The 19,695-nt window shown below is 44.5% G+C and overlaps 1 protein-coding gene across 1 annotated transcript; it reads left to right on the plus strand.

The window, feature by feature from the left end:
• Window positions 1-487: 487 nt before the first annotated feature.
• Window positions 488-18,375, plus strand: PAX9 (paired box 9). Its single transcript, XM_054275375.1, has 5 exons — window positions 488-638; window positions 1,275-1,901; window positions 4,210-4,352; window positions 9,160-9,312; window positions 18,121-18,375. Exons 1-5 carry the CDS (start codon window positions 488-490, stop codon window positions 18,373-18,375), a joined length of 1,329 nt encoding a protein of 442 aa, XP_054131350.1.
• Window positions 18,376-19,695: the final 1,320 nt, after the last annotated feature.

Here is a 19,695-nt window from a genome sequence, read left to right on the forward strand (position 1 = left end):
GCCGCAGCCGCCGCCGCCGCCGCCGCGCTGTCCGTCATCTCCCCCGGCCACTGGGAGGGCGGCTGGGCCGTGGGGCCGCCCCAGGGGCGGGTCGGGGGGGCGGCGGGCCGCGGGCCCGGCCCAGCCCGGCCCTGCCCACGCTGCCCTGAGGTTGAAATGCAGAAGTCAAGGCTCTCTTGTCGGGATGTAGATTTCCTTGTAGTTCTTTTCTTCCTCACGCTACCGTTCCCTCCTCAGCGGAGATCAGAGAGGCTCGGGGCCGGTGCGGCCAGGAGCGCAGGAGGCCCGGAGCCGGTTCCCGAGCATAGGGATCCGCTGGGATTTAGGGCCGGCCTCGAGGTGTCCCGCTCTGAGGAATGGGTAAGTGGCCGGGAGCCGCAGGAGGGTTCAAGTGCTGTCAAGAGAGGGGGAGCACCCGTGCGCACTCATCTGCCACCGCCGCGGCTCCCTTATTGACTTTGCTCGTGTTCCTACAAGTTGTACGAACATGTTGAGGGTCAGGAGCAGGGGAGAGAGAGAGAGAGAGCTAATGACTAGTCGGCTTGTTATTAGTGTTATTAGGCGAGCGCGAGGCAGGATCGCAGCCGAGCGGATGGCTGGAGCCCGTGACACGTTGTATATTATTCCTGACACCGATCGTAGCAGTTAACATTTTAACACGCTCGTTTTACAGCCCAGTGTAATCGTGCTGTTAAGCGAAAGGCGCTAACAGCACCAGGAAAGGTCTTTAAAAAGTTAGTCCCGACTCAGAAGCACCGCGCTGCCCTCGTCTCTCCCAAGATGTAAAAGAATTTCCTCAACTACTTTTCCTTCCTCCCCCTCCCCCACGTCTTAGACGATGTTTTTCTTTTCTTTTTGTTTTCTTCGCGTTCCTTTTTCCTGTGGCAATAAAGCTGACTTGTCTGTTGGGGCGATCTCATTTTTCATGCCTGGAATGTGCTTATTTTTGGGAATATGCTTGATGCACAGTCCGGAGAGCTCCGACATTTGTTGCCACGGATTATCTTTCTTTCTGTCTTTTCATTTTTCTTTCTTTCTTTCTCTCTCTCTCTCTTTTTTTTTTTTTTCATTTTTTTAACCTCTCACTTCTCTTTCTCCCTTCCCTTTGCTTCCTTCAGTCTCGGGGGCATCCCGCTATTCTAAAGAAGTGCGTGGAGTGAGCGGGGAGGGGGGGTCCCTGTCTGTGACATCTGTCTGTGATGAGGAGCAGCTCAGACGCCCCTTTCTGTGCCGTCCGCCGTGTCCGACGGCTGTGTTTGTGCATTTGCTTGCAGAACCTGCCTTCGGGGAAGTGAACCAGCTCGGGGGGGTGTTTGTCAACGGGAGACCCCTGCCCAATGCCATCAGGCTGCGGATTGTGGAACTGGCGCAACTGGGTATCAGGCCGTGCGACATCAGCCGGCAGCTCCGCGTTTCCCACGGCTGTGTCAGCAAAATCCTGGCTCGCTACAACGAGACCGGCTCCATCCTACCGGGGGCTATCGGCGGCAGCAAGCCTCGGGTCACCACCCCCACGGTGGTAAAACATATCCGGACCTACAAACAAAGGGATCCGGGCATCTTCGCCTGGGAGATCCGGGATCGCCTGCTGGCCGACGGCGTGTGTGACAAGTACAACGTGCCGTCGGTCAGCTCCATCAGCCGCATCCTCCGGAACAAAATCGGGAACCTGTCTCAGCAGAGTCACTACGAGACTTACAAGCAGCACCAGCCGCCCCCACAGCCTGCTCTGTCCTACAACCACATCTACCCCTACCCCAGCCCCATCGCTGCTGCAGGAGCCAAGGTGTCCACCCCTCCCGGGGTGCCGGCGATCCCCAGCACCATGGCCATGCCCAGGACGTGGCCGTCCTCTCACTCGGTGACGGACATCCTGGGGATCCGGTCCATCACAGACCAAGGTGAGAAATGGGGGGAGCCGGGGCCACACAGGCAGCCAAACATTGCCGGAGGGGTTCGGTCCCTGGGTTCTTTCCTCTCCGAGGGTCGGAAGGTGGTTTCGCTGTTTAATTCGGGAAACCCCTGGCGATTCCCCGGCACGGGCAGGGCGCTGAGCTCCCTGGAGCGCGTCTCGGAACGTGGGCAGACCGAAGGGCCTGGGTGGGCTGCAGGCGGACCTGCAAACAGGGCACATCGGCCGCCACCTCCGCCTCTGTGACCCGGGAGGTGGGGATGCTGCCCGGAGGGACCGGCCCGGGGTGCGGCGGCACCAGCGCGCACTCGGTACCGGTCCCGGTCCAGGTCCCGGTCCCGGTCCCGACCGAGGCTCGCTGCCGCACTCCGGTCACGGGCGCTGCCTTGGCGTTACTGAGAAGTCAATTTTCTGTAGTTTTCGCAATCAGCCCAAATTTGCTTCGGCAGGAAGTTCAAATGTCATCTAATTGCTTTCATTCTGATGGTGTATTTTCCTCCGAAGCGGTGGTCTAGGAAAACCAAAGGCCCAAGATTTGCCTCTTTTATCCCTTGCACATTCTTTCGGTTCCTCCGCCTGGAAACTGTGTCGCGTCTCCCAGCCGCTCGCTAGCAAGGGACATTTTTTCCATTTCGGTCTCTGCCAGTGAACTAACAGTGGAAGCGTTGCTCAAAGTGTCACTGAAAACAACAGCCCAGAATAACCTTTGCCTACAGCGATCTCTGTGTCCCAGTCTTCTTTCAGTATTAGTGGAGAGGTGGGAATTGTGATCTCTGTTTTCACTGCCTTTTTAACAGCAACAATCCAGTTCTACCAGCATTTCAAATGCAAAATGATCCTTTAGGCATTGCAGAATAATTTTTTTCTTATTTAATCAGACAGGTGATATTTTTTTCAAGCAACACACAAGCATGTTTTTTTATATGTATACATGCAAAAAAATGCAAGTTTGTTCTTCTTTGCCCTTCACGATATAAACTTTATTCTAGTCCTCACTGGCACAAGCAGATGTGCTTGTTTCTGAGTCGACTTTAACAAATACACGCCCGGCAATCTCTGAGGCAATCTAGAGGCAGTGTTGGCAATGAACATTAAAAAGAATGAGTGCATTACAAGCACGTGAGAAATTTACGGTTGGGGTTTTTTTTGTTGTTGTTGTTGTTTTGTTGTGGGATTTTTTTTTGTTTGTTTGTTTTGTTAGTTTTTTATTTTTTTAGTGATATCCTCCTTTATTAACACCACATTGGCAGGCAGGCCTCTAACGGTGCTGCCGGGTGTCCCGGTGTGTGTCCCGTCTCCCTCAGCCCCCGCAGCGGCACACATCTTTCTGCAGTGTGAAATCGCCCCCTCCCCTTCCCGGCAGAGGCTCGGGGCTGCGGAGCGGCCGATGCCGCAGATGGGGGCTGCTCGCCCTTGATTTATAGGGTAAACTGACCTTGCTGACACGGAAAGGAAGCCCCTATTCATGGGAAAGTGTGAGATCAGCAGAAAAGGGCGCTCGCCGAGGGAGCTCAATTTCTTAAGACAACTTGAGATTTGTGCCTTTGCCCGGCACGGCGAGGGGCCGGGCGGGGTGGCGGGGCAGGAAAGCCCCCTCCCACGGCGGCTCCGGGCGCGGGGCTCGGGCAGGGCTCCCCCTGCTCCTCCCCGGGCTTCCCGGTGCGGGAATTTGGCCGTTCGTGAATTTGTCCGCCAGCAAATCATCCCGGTATGCCCATGGCGCGGCTGATAAGCATGTAAATAATAGGACTGTTACTTCTTTTCCTCCCCGCTTTCTTATCTTCTTCCTTTTATTTCCCTATTAAAAAGATATATATATTTACTTTTATGTTTCATTTTCTTTTTCTTCCAAAAAGTGTTTGGAGCCCAGTTTATCTGCAGGCGTGTCAAGTCTGTTTGTCACACGGGGTATCGTTTCTCCTCTGACTCACAAACACACACACGGCTGCTGCCGTAAATGCCCCTTAGGAGCTCCTGGGGGATAAATGCCGGGCGCAGCTCCGTCCCTCCAGTGCGGGAACTGGGGCCGGGCGAGCCAGCCAGCTCTGGGCTGGGCTGCTGATCTCTGTCACCGGTTTCACGGAGGGGGCTGACTGCCTTCTGCCCACCGTCTCAAGGAGCTCCCGGGAGCTTCAGCGAGATGTGGCGGGCGAGGGTCCGGCTCCCCCTTAGCGCTGCTCCACAGAGTGCCTTGCATGGGGAGAGGGAGCCGTCTCCATCCCGATGCAAAGCCATATCCACCTCCGAATCCCGGTCTCTGCCTCTAACTCCTTCTCTCCCGCTCCTTTGTTTTCCAGCAGTGAATGACACTTCGCCTTACCCCAGCCCCAAGGTGGAGGAATGGAGCAGCTTGGGCCGAAACAGCTTCCACCCGCCGGGCCAGCACGCCGTGAACGGGCTGGAGAAGAGCTCCCTGGAGCAGGAGGCCAAGTACAGCCAGGTAAAGAGAGAGGCGGGGGGCGGGCAGTGATGCACAGGACTCCTGAGCTCGGCCTCGGGCTACCGTCCTCGGTTTGGAGCCGGTGCCGGACTTTCTTCGGTTTTGGTTTGCAAGGACGGGCGGGAAAACGCCTGGCTCTCCTCGCTCCTCTCTCCGCTTCCTCCCCCGGCCTGGCGGCCCATCCCGCCTGGCTGCGGGGGGCTGCGGGGGCTGCGGGGGCTGCGGGGCCGCAGCGATCGCGGCCGGGCCCGGGGCTGCCCCCGGCCCGCTCGGGACCCGCCGCCGCCGCCTCCGCCCCGCCGTACTCTGTCCGCAGCGCGCTCCGTAGTCAGGGGAATAATTTGAAAATGAGATGTAATTGCTTCCTACATTAAGCATTTTTAAACGCTTAAGTAGACGGCGAATTTCCTACTTTTTAATTACAACACAATATAACTGTTACTTAATAAATCTCTGTCTAAATCTTTGTGCTTGCTAATCATGTCCCGTGCCAGGAGAAAAGCTATAAAAGGCTCAACTGTTACTCGTTGGGAAAGCACAGGTTTTGAAAACATTTTTTCCGTGTGATGGAAACATTTCAAAATGCATCAGAGGTCTCTCAGACACACGGACTTCCCGGCCACGCATTTGTTGTACTTAGAACCAAGTCGAAGAAAACCCACAATCGCTGTTTAGCATTTTCCCTGCTCAAAGACAGAGGTTTTGGATGTATGTTTTGAGTTCTGTGTCTGGTTTTAGATCCATGTAGAGGAGACTTTTGTAGCTCGTGTTTGGTGGTGAGAGCAGCTGAATCAGACTCTCACATTCAAGATGCGGAGCGCAAACTGTGGGAACGCTCGCAAAGAGCGGGCAGAGTGGGAAATACTGTAGATCCCGATAGTGAACAGCTACTTCATTTCATATATTGCCTTTTAAACAATACACTACCCTCAATGCTGTCCTATTTGTTCTGTTTTTCTATTATGCCATTACTATTATGTTCATTTCGTAACAAAAATAATATGCGCTGTAGTGTAGCCGTATGGTTAAGGATAGAATTAGACTTAGATTTAGTGTTACTACTCCTTCTACAATTTTCTTTAAAGACTAAAATAAGCATTAACAGTCTTGCTAAAAAAATAGTAGATATAGCTTGTCACTACTCTGTAAGAGCATCTGTACTGTGGCTTCATTGTTTTAGGTTCCAGGCTGGGCCTTCTGCATGCAGTCCTGCTGAAATATTCACAGGATCTTGTTCATAGGCTGTAAACCATGGCCTCTGATGGATCTCGTTTACTTCTACAGATGTGTTGAGAAACAGCATTTTATAAACTGAGTTATTTTCAATGCTGGTTTGGAAACTATTTTTTCCCTTTTCTTTTTTTTCTTTTTTCAATATTTATGATTTCATTTTCATAATATATAACCGTTCTATTGTCGATATCAGTTTTACTTTAAAGTTCTGTTCAACCTGAAAGATCACCTGATAAATGCTATTTAAGCATATGTGCTATTTAAAATTTGAGAAAATTGCTATTAATAAAATGGAATTCATTTATCCAAATAAATTGTCCAGAGAGTTTCAAAGGGCAGAAAAGCCATATTCAGAACCCTGGTCTCTAAAGGAAGATATAGAGGAGGTTCTTCCCAGACTGCCCCCTGTAATAATATAGGTAAATAGAATTTGACTTTGGAAAGTTCTAACACGTAGACCAGTCTATTGATATAGTATTCAGAATTGTTATCCAGAGAATTAATTTGAATGTTCATCAATTGCTTTGTCTGTCACAAGTTCACTACCTTGCTAATTAAGAATATGTTAAAGAAAAATAATGCTAAATAAGGATGGGAAAATGTGATTATTTGCAGTTTTTTGCCACATTCCTTTTCCCAAAATATTTATTCCAGGCAGTGTGAAGTGAAGCTTATGAACCAAATTCCTGCTGCAAATAGTGCTGACTTACTGTCTTTTCGCTGAAGTGTACTGAGTCTGGAGTGACAGCCTGTGACAGTAAAGACTTACAAAATTCTCTGACATCATGGGATCCATGGTGTCTTGCAATGTGTATGGTTTTGGGTGTAAAGAGATGAGCAGGAGATATGAGAGAATGTTGGTTCATTTGTGAATCTAGCAGGGGGGTATCTGGAGTGGTGGGAAAATGGGAAAGTCTCAGAGATACTTAATATGCCAGAAGGACTGTGGTGAAATAGGCTTTGACATTGTACTTTGGGGTAATTGCTATTTCCTTATCTCTTTTGGGCAAAGCTTGTTACAAAGACTCTTAAGGGTCTTAAGGAGGCAGACATCAGATTTCCCCCAGAGAAGTGATCGTTCTGTGATGTTCCAGTTTTATGTCTGTATTATCAAAATCAGAGGTGCCTACAAAAGGAGGGAATCAAGTGTGGATGTTTAGCTTAGGCTTCCCAGTTTCACCACAGGAGCAGAGGAAATGTGCTCTGAAGCACATTAATATTGAATTCTGTGTGAGTGATGGCTAATTCTGCATTTTCCAACAAATTTCATCTATGTATTTAAGCATCACCAGCATCCAAACTTCACCTGTCCAAAGCTTGAAAATAGCTCCGTAATTACTAGGCAAGTGAAGGACTTGTCCCTCAGCTTTAATCATGGAAGATAGTATTTTGCTTCTCAAGAAATCCCCCAGGAAATCCCTCTGTGTGAGAAAGACCAGAAAAATTGAGACCAAAGAACAACGTCTTGTGTACTTTTACAGTAAATTTGTTTGATCACTTCTTTTAAATGATATACATTTGTTTTAAGACATGGGATACTGTAGCCTTTCTGTAGGCAAAACTCTTATTGACAACCCAGACTTTCAGGCAGCAGCCAAGGTTGACCTCGCCAATCGATTCCAATGGCTACATTTCAGCCCTTGTCCCACACGTCAGTGGGAGTTCACTCACGAAAAAGGCAGGAAGACTTCACATTTTTGCCTTGACAATATGCAGTCGCACTAGTTTAACATGAAACTGAACCTCTGGATGTAGAGCATTTTTCATTTTATGTATTATAGATTTCCTGGGGCTTTTGTTAGCAATGTTGTTCATATTTGGGTTTTGGGAGTTGAAAGCTCAGCCTGGCAGACTGTGATTTTGTACAAAACATTCCACAGGAAACCAAAAGATACCATGTCAAGTTTCTATTCAGGTTTAATTACATGATGTCCCAGGTTGTCATTTATACGTAAGCAGTTGCATAATTTCCCTGGTGTATCACACTTACAGGTTTGTCATATGGCTTTCAAACATGGGGACTGTGAATCAGAGAAACTGAAAAGGAAAATAGATTTTTCCAAGAGTTTGACAGTGTTGTGTCATACACCTTTCATACAGAGCTCAGTTATATTGCATTATTTACGCAGGGAGGCACATTCAGTGTGGTGTTCAGGTGCTTCTACAGATAATTATGCTATTGTTACAAAGGATGAACATTCTGAGTATTTTCTTTTGCATTGCACAGCTTATACTGACTACTGCATTAAGAGAAAATAGCTGAAATGACTGCAATATGAACACATTTGTAACCTGCATTTGAAATCAAAATGCTTAATAAACACATACTGTATTTAAAATGCAGACCTCAGACATCTGATACTTGTGACTTGCTGGACTAACATCATGGATGCTCAAAGCGAAAAAGGGTTGTGATCTGAAATTACACATGTATGAAAATGAAGAAGACCTGACTTATGTCTGTATGATTTGCTGAGAGGCAAATAGCTTGGAAATAATTTCTTTTCAGAATGACCTTCTGTGTGCATTGCAGGAAGCAGATGCACATATTGCCAAAGGGAGCTGATACTCATTAATGGGAAAAAGCTTGTAACTGGGGGCTCTAAGGGCAAGCTCCCTCCTGGAAAAGGTGTGCTGTTTGGAGGCCTCATCCCAAACCTACTGGAGCTGCAGAAAACACTCCTCCTAATTCAGAGGGGCTTGTCAACATAGTTTGAGCGAAGTCTTCCTCTGACACGCTGGCCAAACCCCTAAGCAGCAGCTACCTCAGGTCTGTCTCAGCTGAACTTCCTCAGCTGTTAGGGGATTCAGATTTTGGCATTGCTCGGATATCACTCCCTGTCCCTCGGCTTCATTCTGACCGGGGCCGTGAGCTCTGTGTGCTGCAAGCACATCAAGGGAAGGCTCCATGTCAGGGCAAATGATTGCAAATGTAGGTGCAACTCTGGACAATGACTTGCACAGAAAATGTAGATAATGCAGACATTTAGTTCCTGATCTTTCATTTACAGATGAACACTGAAAAAAAGTATATTTGGTGCCCATGCATCTGCAACTGCATCTGCGGTGCTTAGAAGCCACAACATAGGGTAACTTACTTGGGGAGAACATCAAAATGAAGGCTTAAATATTACGGCCAATTACATAGTCCTCCTACACACATGATTTACTGAAAAAAATTAATTAGCAAATTTACTTATTTGGCATCTTGGGATCCAGGCAGTTGGATTCCTGCTATGGGTCTGTGCAAAATCCATCAATGACAAAGGTCTGGACATACCGCTCTTCAGTCATACCCAGGCAGCAGGGGGGTGAAGCTGTGAAGGAGAGGTGTTTATTTGCTTTCTTGCCATAGTAGCCAGCAGCATTGTCAGCAGAGTCTGGTGCAGGGGTTCAGACCTTGGCTTGGAGACCGTCTGGCTCTGTGTCATTCTCACTAGGATCTCCAGACCAGGCCTGCTATCAAAGCATTGCCACTAAGACAGCTTGCTCAAGGTCTAGGCATCCTTGTCATTGCATGTTGTGGGTGAGGGGCATGAGCTGATCCCACTACATGCACCCGATTCCTCCCCAGGTGATCTGGATGGCACCCAATTCGAACCCCATTTGTGAGACCTGCCTCTTACTGGCCACCTGCTTCCACGGCCAAAACACAGTGCCCTGTCCACCAACCCACATGGCTTCAGGGCACTCCACCCGGATGAAACTAATAAAGAAAGTCAGAGAGGTGAGTGAATGGTATGATGACACTCAAACTGCACTCTAAGCACCTTCTGCTCAAAGGACCCCAACCCACCAGGAGGTCTGCCGTGACAAACATGATCAGGGACCGTAAAGTGGGAGTGATGGGAGATACTTGTCACAGCTAGGAAGCAGAGTGCCAGGAGCAGGGGTATTAGACGTGATTTGACCTGTTCAGTCTTGGTTCTTGCAGTAGATTGGCAAGTATATAAAGACTGTATAGTGTGTTTGAATTTGTCTGTTGTGGCAATTTATCAGCTTTTAGGAATTGCCTACACAACCAGTCGTAACAACTGTGGGCATTTAACAATTGATGGGTTATGGGTTCACCCTTCTTAGTGTACCAACTTCCCAGTAACTGCAGCAGCAGAGATTTGCTAGACATAGGAGACTGCTGTTTTGGCTGTCCTTGAAGAGAACAAGGTGAAGACTTTACCAGTTTGACCCCATATTTGCCTAGTTTCTAGACATCTAGAATGCCTTTGAAGGTCTGTGTCCATATGTCTCCTCCTCCAGTTTCATTTAAATAACAGCATATTGAAATTACAATATATTGCTAAGTATATAATATTAAGGCATTTTTCATAGAACCTTTCAGTAAGACATTATGGTGTTAACCAAAGGCATAGAAAAGAACAAATGTTTATTTCTTCCAGTGTATTTGCTTGTTTAGAGTCCATGTGTGCCCTGCCCAATTCGAGATTTTGCCAAAATACCAAGGGGGAATTATTGTGCAAATCTGTTCTAAAACTATGGGAATCTGTTGTTAATTCCAACTCAAAGGAGTTTGCTTATATGACACGATTGTTTTTCCTGTGCTTTCCTATTGTCCTCATAAGCCCAGTATATCTGTCTAAGGACAAACTTAAGTTGTGATTTTGTCATCAGAACCAGGCTTTTCTCTTAAAACAACCAGAATTTGTTTTCACCTCACTTTGAAATAGTCTGGTTGTGAAGTTTGTTAAATAGTAAAACATACCCCAAGATCCAGCATCTTCTGGAAATGCAATGGCTTAGATTTATATCATCCTTCTAAACCTGGCGTATGAAAGGGAAGCAGCCATTCAATGACAGTGCAGACCCTGAACTATAATCCACACTGGAGATGTTTAGGTGGACATGTTATGTGTGCTTGGTGGCCGTGGTGGATCTCACTTCACCGTGAAAGCTGTCTAAGCCAACTGCACTTCTGAGGAAGCACTGGAAGCTCTTGCTGCCCGCTTTTCCCTCAGAATGTGCTGAGGTTTTACAGCAACCTCTGCCTGCCTTTATCCACCATGGCTTTTCCTCCTCTCTCTCTTTTCCTCCATTGTTTTTGTAGTAGATTACTCGGTGTCAGTGAATGAGTGGTGTTTTTTTCCTTTTTTCCTTCCCCCTGTCTTCCCCCCCCCCCCCCCCCCATTTTTTTTTTTTTCTTTTCTTTTGTTTCTACTGTAGTTTGCTTTGGAAAAGACATAAAATGCCCCTGGCTCCTTCAGGAAAGGATTGGTGATGGTGTGTAAATTCAAGTTACTATTACTATTTCCAAAACTGGGATTTTATTTCCCTGAAGAGGCTGAGATTTAAAACTGGATAAGAAAATATAGAAAAAATAGAAAAGATCGAGTGATCTTGATGCATGTCCCAACTATAGTTAAAACACTCAGTTGATATTATCTGGTTTCTGTGTTATTCACTGCAGCTGGGGATGGCTTTAGGTAAAGGAAACAACTTTAAGTTAATAAAAAAGCACATTAAACACGGGGAATGGGATCTGCTCATTATGAAAGGACTGAACTTTATTTTAGAAGGAAGTAGTGTGATTTTCTTATGCAGTACATTGTTGTGAATTGAATTTAACAATGGGAGAAATAGCTGCAAAGAAAATGGCATCTTTTAAAGAGATAATGTAAAGGATTGGGTAGCTAACTATGTTTGAAATATTAGAGCACTTCAGCTCTAAGAATAAGCCTGTTTTAATTGTGACTTCAACTAGAATACCAGCATTACTTTTCTCAACTTACAGTGAAAGAGAAATAGTGTAATTCTCCATTTTTGAAAGGTCTCTTTTTCAAATCACAGTCTTCTGGAAATCAACTCAGTTCAGCTGAGCAACAGAGCAGCTATGTAAGCCCCTTGCCCATGTGTTTTTTTTAAAAGCTTCTCCATTCCAATGCATTATCACTGTTCATTCTTTCTTGAAAAAAAAGGCAAACACTATATTTTATAATATTATGACAAATTAATATCTTACATACAAAATATTGCCTCTTCTAAGCTTTTTTTGAACATCAAAATTATTTAATGTCCGTGTCCTAATTTTTCAGAGTCTCATTTTAAGCCCAATTGCAGTGAAATTAAGGAAAATTTTCAATAAAATAAGTTAATTCATCTAAGAATATGGATATTTAGTCTAATATGAAAATATTTTTGTAAGAATATTTTCCAGCACTGTAAAAAGCAAACCATGATTTGCAGGATTGACTCTCGCTGGCTTATTCAGATACATTTTAGCAATTTTGTCTAATTTTTTCTTAAAAATATTTCTAATAAAACCCATTATCATAAACTGGAGAAATTTACTCAGTGTTCACTTTTGCAACCCTTCTTTAGGTAATTGTGACTTACCTGTGCAGACACATTAATTTTAGTGGAACACTGATCTGAATTGATTTGTGGTAGCATCATTTTTCCTGTTGATCCTGTAGCACTGAATTGCAGGTTCAGAATTTAGCTCTCAGTAATTACAATTTATACAAAAATATTACTTAAGTTTATTGATTTTAAAACCTAAAAAATCTCCATTTTTATTACTTAGATAATTTAGCAATGCCATTTTCCTAAATGATATTTCCATTTCACGCCTGCTGCTGCTGTTTTACTTGGAAAATTTGTTTGCTCTTCCCTTGGGATCCCATATGTTGACTTGATTTATAAATCATATTTAACCTCTAATTATGAAGAGAGGTTTAGCATGTTTGCTTCCTTGATGTTTGCAGTTTGTGTTTGATTGCTCCTCATCTTGTTGTCATAATCATTTTAACTGATTATGTGCATGTCCCTAAAAATGAGATATCCTCTGAATTTTTGTGCTGATTTGCTTTTCTAACTGAAGGACTAGATATTTTGCTTCCTGCTATGCTTTTCCTTGCCGAGGAAAGAACAACTGCCGCAATAGCTTCTTCATGACTGTGTGTTCAGGCCCTTTGGGAAAGATCCGTCATTTCCAGAAAATGTTTGAAGGTTTTCATTGTGAAAACCGGCAGCGAGAGGGTGTGTGTGTGCGTGTGCGGGGCTGCGGCAGCATCCCTGCAGAGAAAGCTGCAGCCGGCACTCCGCTGTGCTCCCAGTCCCTGCTCCCAGCTCCTGCTCCTGGTACCTCTGCTGCTGGTTTCAGTGGCTCTCGGGAAGGGCTGGGCCGCAGGATCAAGGCAACGTGCTCAGCTTGCTGATCCAAGGACAGGAAAGATTCACCCCATCCAAGCCAGTGTTGGAATTGCGAGATACAAATGGAAACAGCAACCTTATTCACCAGAGGTGTGTCCCTTAAGCCGTGACACAGACTGAACTTGTGATGACTGCAGCAGGGAATTTTGGGCTGAGTCACTGTCCAAGCTCATTCAGGCTCCTCAATTGGGTAACTCCAACTTGAAGGCTATGCTGCTTCTCCAGAAACATTTTTTTGAATAGTAATTTAGAATGCTTCTACAAAGCCTGCATTCTCAGTCCATGCAATACATGAACTATTTAATTAAATACTGTAGCAATTATATTACAATGGCCAATTCATTTAAATAATTGTAAATAAAAATAAAAATAAAAATAAAAATAATAATTTACATTCTTTTGGACACTGACTTTACAGTTAGACTTTAAAATTGAGGTGGCATCCACCTGTGGCATCAAATCTGCTCATGTTTGTATTCACATAAAACTGAAATGAGATCCTTTACATTATTGCCATTAATGATAGCTAACATAGATACCAGTCTGTGATTTTGAGTGTTACATTTCCTGGTCATTTTCTGAAATATTTAGAATCAACATGGGAGAGAACATGGGAGATGAACTAATTTTGATACTGAGAGAACACGTATCTAGCAAGCAAAAGTCGGAGAAGGAAAAGAATGAAACAAAATAATATAAATTCACTACAATATATAATTAGAATTTATACCATGAGGACTAAAAGTGAAATTTAGCTTGCATGTTTCTCTGGTTCTTCTGTGATCAAGGCAGAAGAAACCAAAATCAGGTAATTTGTCTGACATGGGCTGACTGGGAAGTTTGTCCAGAAAGCTTGTACCCTTGTGTCTTCTTACCATGAAGGGGAGAGGAGGCTGAAGCTCTGCAACACATTATACAAGCATAACCTTCAAAACAGATATCCAGGTGTATTTGGTGGTTACCTCTGGTTGTGAAAGAATTGCTCTGACTTTTAGGAGTCCAAGAAACTAATAGAAATTACTTATTCCAAAGACCACATTATCTTGGTTCTAGACTTGCTTTTCATCCACCCACTCCCTCTGTGTTGCAAATCACAAACAGACTGAAAACAGTGACAAAAAAAAGTTGTCTCTAGTTAGTATTGTATCTAAAGTGACCAAAACTAAAGATTCCATCTGTTAAAACTACTCAACCAACTCCTTTACTTGTGAAAATGTGCAGTCTGCTTGTTTCAGCAGGACAATTTTTTGTGACCTAAAGGAAGGTTTTATGTCCACCCTGGTTTGGATTTCCCACCTCAATACTCCTTTTAATGTCACTGGCAGGTATCAGCAGCCACTTGCCAGAAGTACACCAGACCCAACTTGTTATCCTGACCCAATTACTCTTGTTTTGCTGGTAGCTTTGAAAGAACAGGTTTACCTGAATTTGTGAGTTGGTGGGAAGCCATGTGTTCTAGGTTTCAAATGCAGCTTTAAAGTTTGGAAATACTTATTCCATCAGTTGTCTGAAAACATTGATAGAAGCAGCAATTGAGAGCAGAAGTCCCTCTCTGATATTTGTAGAAGCCAGAAAGTAGGCACTTTCAAATGGGAGCCCTTATCTCTGACACAGCAAAGGTTCTTGTTCAGCTACAACTAAATGTTTGTTTGTTTGCTTAAAAAATTAGATTTCCCTTGAAAAACGATGGTTCAAATTAAGAAAAAAAATATTTATAAAACTTAAAAGCCAGGTTCAAGAACCTCTGCACTTAAAACAAATTCTTAGGGTTTTAAAAATCCATAAACACCATGAGGTTCTTGCACTCCTAATTACAAATGTTTAGATTTTGCTGTTCATTTCCTCTGATTGAAATACTGCAGGATGAATTATTTGTACAGTATATACAGGGTCATGGAACTCAATACCCTCCATTTATTTTAAGTGAATGTCATGTTTGTAAAAAGTGCCAGATTGACAGACAAGATTCAACCCTTCTGATAACCTACGCTTTGTATCTAAGGCTGTTTGGAAATAAAAATGCTTGTGTCAAGACTATTAGGTCAAGCCTTTCACAGATGAAAATCAGATGAAATTTTGGGTATTGGAGTTTTTTTTATTTGTTTGTTTTTGGGTTTTTTTGAGTTGCATACTTTAAAATCAAATCGAGTAAGATTTTCTCTATCCCCTCATCTTTTAATTCAGGTCAGAGGAAGCCTCTGACTGCTCTGTGTGTATGGCTCAAACCTCCCCTGAAGCACAATTGCACTCTGTGCTGGGCCAGTTCCTACCCATCCCAGCGCTGCCTGCTTGGCTGAGGGCATCTGTGGCACCCACAGAATCATGGTTTGGAGTGGTAAAGCTTTGTAGCAGTGCAACAAAAATAAGAATGATTCACCAATTCAGCGAGGCAGTGATGACAGACAGCATTGGTGGCCTCTGACAGGTTGCAGCTGGTGGTCCCTACACAACTGTCTCCACATCCTGCCCTCAGTAGTTGGGGCAAGATCTTTCTCACATTCAGAATAGGCTATAAAAAGAACAGTTTTCACAACTTTATTTTGAATAAGAGTGTGTGTGTGTGTGTGTGTGTGTGTGTGTGTGTGTGTAAAAGGGTTGTTCTGTGTTCTGGCTGCTATAAATATGTATAGGTATTTGTTTAAATTAAGCTTTTACAAAAACTAGTGAATCTTTAGTCAATTTCCATCTGTTTTATCAACAACAACCCAAGTGGCACCTACAGTATGATTCAATAAGAAACCTGGGCTTCTTCAGGAATTGTAGTTTGAAGACTTTGTGCCAGAAGGCCACAGAACATATGTGATTGGATCAAATATTTCTCAACAAGCCTGTTGATAAAGCATTTATCAATAATATCTGCATTAATGTGAAGCGTTCAGAAGCTCAGATTTGCCTCAGATCATGCAAAGTCATCTGCCTGTGGCTGCTGAGCCTGTCTGTAGGAGATGCAGTAGGCCAGGACATAGGCTGGAACATTGGTGGACCAGCAAAGAGATGCCTTGTTGGCACATTATCTGGCACAGATCTACCCTGTACCCGCTAACACCTACTAACACACCTTCTCAAGGGTGTTAGTGGGTACAGGGTAGATCTGTGCCAGGCAATGTACCAACAAGCACAGCTAAGGGGTCACAGAAGATGACAACTCATAATGAGGAATCCTACTTAAAATGGGCTTCCAGGCACAGCCTTGAGCCCACTGCTTGGTACCAGCCTCCTTGGGATGGGAAAGCCTGAGGAACAGGGTGGATTCACAGAGCCCAAAAAACCTCCTTTGAGGTCTAGAAGCTGAAGGTTTGTGCTGTCTCAATGGCTATTTTCTCTTTTCAGCACCCACCCCTCTCTTTTCAGCATCCACCCCTCCAGGGTTTCTGTACTCCCCTGTGCAGAATGTATTTGGGTTGTGGCTCTTGATATCCCAGTGCTACAGCCTGGCTTCAATGAATCTACTGCACCTGTGCAAAGCTTTTTGTTGGTGCTCGTTACAAAAAACAGAGGTGCTCATTCTTGTTTCATGTTTGCACATTGGAAAAGCAGCTTTTTAGGGCCACACTTTTTATTTCCAGTGAATTCAATGACATCATTTTCCGTGTGATTCAAGAATTTTACTGATTTGCAGGGCAATTATTTGCAAGTCTGCATTAATTAGTATTGTTGCAAGCACTGATATTTAAAGCTGAGGCTAAAGTAATTCTGTGTCACAGTAGGGGGGCACCTAATACGAGTTACTGGTCAGATCATGTATTTGGATTTTCAGAATAATAAGGCAAGTTCATTTTCAACAAAGCATTTAATTATTTTCAATGACAATTATGTTGCTGATGCAGCTGTAAGTTTTGTACTAATTAATATTCCTATTGGAGGCTTGTGGCCGGGATCCCATTGCTGTGTCTGCTGCTTTAGATTGCTGAACAGGTTTATACTGACAGAGCCCAGCAGAATTACTGCTCTGTTTCCCAAATGACAATGAGAGGATAGTCTAGACAGTGGAACTGTGAGAAATTTAACAAGTGAAATGTTAACACCACATGAAGTTTTAGCAGGAACAAAAATCTGTTTAATTTTTTAGCTTTGCACTATTCAGGTTGTGTCCAGTTGTACCATGTTACATGCTACAGGATTTGATAAATCAATACTCTTCTTTCATATCCAGATAGGAAACATTTTTCAGAAAAAATGCCACCCCAAATCCTAAAACAAACACTACACAAATTGAAACTGAAGCAAGATAAATGATCTTGGTTTGTACCTGTTGTGCTGAAGAAATATTTATGGGTGTGAAATAAACCACCAAACAGTTTTTAGTTGAATAAGGAGTCATTAATTGTGAAATCATAGCATAGTTGACTGAAGGACTCTCCCTTCTCTATTTAAATAGAAACCCTTCTCTCCAGCCTACAGAAGGACCTAGGAAAATAGCTTGCAGGAAAGGACCCAGCCCTGCAATTGTTTTGTGTACAGAAGCCCTATTGAAACCAGGAGGAGCTATGAGCAAAGAACATTTGCAAGTTTTTTATCCCAAGTATCTAGAAAACAGATTTTTAAAAGTCACCATCAATAATACCACTACCATAGTTCTGACTCATGCTCTGAACAAACAGTTACCAAAGAGTTTAAGATGTTCCACCTCCCCCAGCCACTGCTGCCTCTTCACTCTGGGGAGTGTTGCTTTCAGATCTGTGCCCACACCTGCCCATGGCAGCTCAGGCTGAGCCCACCCTCCTTCGGGGCCAGGAGAGGAGAGGCACAGGGATGGGTCTGTCCATCCTGCCACTGGGACGGCTGTGGTCACTGCACACCCAGCTAAACTGCCCCAGCACTCCCCAGCTGGGCTTGCAACAGTGACCAATACTCGGTGTGAAATTCGGGAAAGGCAGATAAATGCTGCAGTTCATCCACTCCAACCTGTGGAAATCATTGCCAAGTGCATCAAGGTGAGAGAGAAGGGGGAGACTCATTACAAACCCCTCCAGTAGCTCTCAAGTTAATGATTAGATGCAAACACAGGCTTTGAGGTCCACGAACAACAGCTTGCAGAAAGGTAGGCAGGTGTACAGGGGCCTTAGCAGATCCTGCCTTCCTCTTGGTGTGTGTTTCCTCATCATCTGCTGATGGTCCCTGTCTGGGACACGTTGCTGGGAGAGGTGTGAAGCACTGATCACAGTGGGTAACTGGTCTTAAAAGAAAAGCAGAAGGGGCCACTGAGCCCATGAAATTCAGGGGAATGGTTATGGGTTTCTCTCTTGGTGTCCTTGTCGGTCTTAATTTTGGTACAAAGCCCCAGCAGCATCTGAGAGCAGCTTATTTTACACCAGATCCAATGTGTCCTACTCTCTTAGAAACCCTTTTCCTTTCCCTCTCCTTTCAGGCACCCAATGGCCTCCCAGCCGTCAGCAGTTTTGTGTCTGCACCGGCCATGCCTCCGTACGCCACGCCGGCCCAGGTGTCACCTTACATGACATACAGCGCCACTCCATCCAGCTACATGGCGAGCCACGGCTGGCAGCACGCCGGGGGCACCCCACTGTCCCCCCACAGCTGCGACATCCCCGCCTCGCTGGCCTTCAAGGGCATGCAGACTGCCAGGGAGGGCGGCCACTCCGTCACGGCCTCCGCTCTCTGATGCAGGAGCTGCTCCAGGAGCACCACGGGCTCGCCGGCTCCTCGGGCCCAGCTCACGGACTGCTCCCCTCATGCTGGCCACACCTGGCCTTTCTCCTCGAGACTTGTCTCCCCTAGGGCTTCTGGGATTAAAGAGCTGCAGACAACATACGAAACTGAGAGAAGTGTGGTGTTGCGCTCTTACAGACTTTGCGTCCCTCAAAGGGCTCGTGGAGCCTTGTTCCACTCTCTCCTGGTCAAACCACACATATTTATTCTTAATCATCACAAACTTTCTAAATGTGCAATTGTTACTAAGACTTGTGCAAAAATCAATAAAGAAAAATCACCACAGAAAATTCTGCTATGCCTTGAATCAGCAAAGGTGGCTGAATGGGAGGTGTTTGCCAAATGCCTAGAGAACAACCCTTTAATTGATGAGATTATACAATCCACTGTTATTATGAGGTCCTTTATTGTTGTTTTATTGGGTTTTGGTAATCAAATATAGAATGAAGGCAATAGGTGGCTTTCAGATTCTTCTGGCATGTTGCCATCGTCAGGCAGTAGCAAGATCTTTGTGATTTTATTTTATCCATTTGTAAATAGAGGCTTTTGACAGCATTTGTTTTCACCTTCCAGTACATTTCTTAGTTTTTTCTTTTTTCTTTTTCTTTTTTTTTTTTTTTAAGTTAAGGAGATTTCTAGTTATTTTCTATGTCTTTGCATGGTGGGGTGTTAGGTGATGAGGTTTAGGTAGGGGTTTTTGGTCATGTTTTTGTGCCTACAGTGGAGGCTTCATCATCTTATGAGATAGTTATCTCTTTGGCAGAAGAGTCAAAGGCAGAAATCCAGCTAAGCAACTCTCCAGTTATACCCAGCCTCCCAGATTCATGAAACACCACATTTATATGAAGTACACAATCAGAAATATGGGTGGAAAATACCTGAATAAAACAGAAAACTGTAGAGGAAAATGCTGTTAGTGTGCAACATGTGCAGAGATGCTTAAAAAGCCCTATCAGTCAAAAACTACACTGAGAAACAGAATTGTACCATCATTCTCAGCTCACTTGTGCCCAGATTATGTTGTAATTTTTAAAGAGGACCTTGTCTTTAATTTCTGCTTTAATGAATGTAAAGTATGGCTCTTGGTAAAGTTTACATTGTTGTTCTGAAGCATTTTTTTCCCCTTATAGGTATACTGGTGGTGGTGCTACAAACAGAGATATTATTTAATATTAGCAAATTTCCTTTCTACATTTCTGTATGCAGTGGCAAGTACTCCATGCCAGTTATTTTGCTTTCAACTTTAATCCCAAGAGAGCTAAAATTCTGATTT

This window comes from Melozone crissalis, unplaced genomic scaffold (genome assembly GCF_028551555.1).
Source record: "Melozone crissalis strain CALT ecotype California unplaced genomic scaffold, PUWL_Pcris_2 ptg000018l_1, whole genome shotgun sequence".
Lineage (NCBI taxonomy): Eukaryota > Metazoa > Chordata > Aves > Passeriformes > Passerellidae > Melozone > Melozone crissalis.